The sequence below is a fragment of the Entamoeba histolytica genome, genomic scaffold (assembly GCF_000208925.1).
Source record: "Entamoeba histolytica HM-1:IMSS scf_1104750518405 genomic scaffold, whole genome shotgun sequence".
Taxonomy (NCBI): domain Eukaryota; phylum Evosea; order Mastigamoebida; family Endamoebidae; genus Entamoeba; species Entamoeba histolytica.
Genome location: NW_001915972.1, coordinates 1 through 1,308, shown reverse-complemented (window position 1 = coordinate 1,308; position 1,308 = coordinate 1). Strand labels below are relative to the sequence as shown.

The following is a 1,308-nucleotide window of genomic DNA, read 5'->3' as shown; positions in this document are numbered from 1 at the left end:
CTTCAATTGGTTGTCTTTCAATAAGTATTATTCTTTTATTTTGTTTCTTTTCTATTTGTTCTTCATAATCATTTAAATATTCTTTAAGTATTTCAATGAGTTGTTTCTTTTTATTTGAATTTTCTTTACTTGTTGTTTGTAGTACTTTATTTATTTCATCCCATCGGACATGTTCTTCTATTATTCCTACTTCATCTGGATTAAAGTATTTTGCTAATGCTTTTATTATTGTTGTTTTACCTGTCCCAATTCCTCCACTAATGATTATTTTATTTTCCATACTGTATTTTTAAATGAAATTAAAAAGATCAAAAAATTATTCATTTACCCGTTGATCCAAATCCTTTCTCTCCTCTTATTGTTTCACTTATTTCTTTCACTTCTTCAATTTTACATTGTTTTATTTTTTCAATAATAAGTTGTGCAACTCTATCTCCTTTCTTGCATCTATATATAGTATTTGAATGATTAAATACTATTACTTTTATTTCTCCTCTATAATCTTCATCAATAACTCCTCCTCCAATATCAATTCCATATTTAATTGCTAATGATGAACGTGGTGCAACTCTCCCATAACAGAAATGTGGGATTTGTACAGCAATTCCTGTAGAAATTAAACATCTATCATGTGGATAAATAATATTATCATCAATACTATATAAATCAAAACCTACTGATTGTTCTGTTCCTCTTGTAGGAATAATTGCATCTTTATGTAATTTTTTAATAAATAATGTTTCTTCATTATTTTCTTTAGAAGTAAAATGTTCATTTAAATAATGTTTATAAAGAGTATTAATTTGATTAACATAATAAAAATTCATTTCTGAAATAACTCCTCTATTTCTTTTTATAATTCTTTTCTTTTGATTTTCTTCATTAGCATATAAAAATACATGAAATGTTTCATTTTCTATATTTTCTCTTTTTACCCATTCTGTAAAGATATTTCTTGCTATATCATTTGGGGTTGCATAATCAGTTGAAATACAATATGTATTATATTTATTATATTCTAATTGGTATTCTTTTTCTATTAAATATATTTTATTCGTAATTTCTTCTCTTTCTTTTTCTGTCATTGTTTTATCTATTTCACAAAATACTTCAATTGCTTCGACGAGGATGTCGTTCAATAATTATTACTTTTTTATTTTTATTATTTTTTAATTGTTCTTCATAACATTGAAGAATAAATTTTTGTAATGTGTAATTTCTTTCTATTCCATTCCCTACATCTGATATTAACATTTTTCCAATTCTAGGTGAATAATCAATATATTCTTCTATTATTCCTACATTCTC

General features: G+C 24.1%; 1 protein-coding gene across 1 annotated transcript; it reads right to left on the bottom strand.

Annotated features, from left to right (window-relative positions):
- Positions 1 to 320: 320 nt before the first annotated feature.
- Positions 321 to 1,085, bottom strand: EHI_137470 (deoxyuridine 5'-triphosphate nucleotidohydrolase, mitochondrial precursor, putative; the record flags this gene model as incomplete). Its single annotated transcript, XM_001914537.1, has 1 exon — positions 321 to 1,085. The coding sequence occupies one exon, from the start codon at positions 1,083 to 1,085 to the stop codon at positions 321 to 323; it is 765 nt and encodes a 254-aa protein (XP_001914572.1).
- Between the last annotated feature and the right edge of the window lie 223 nt (positions 1,086 to 1,308).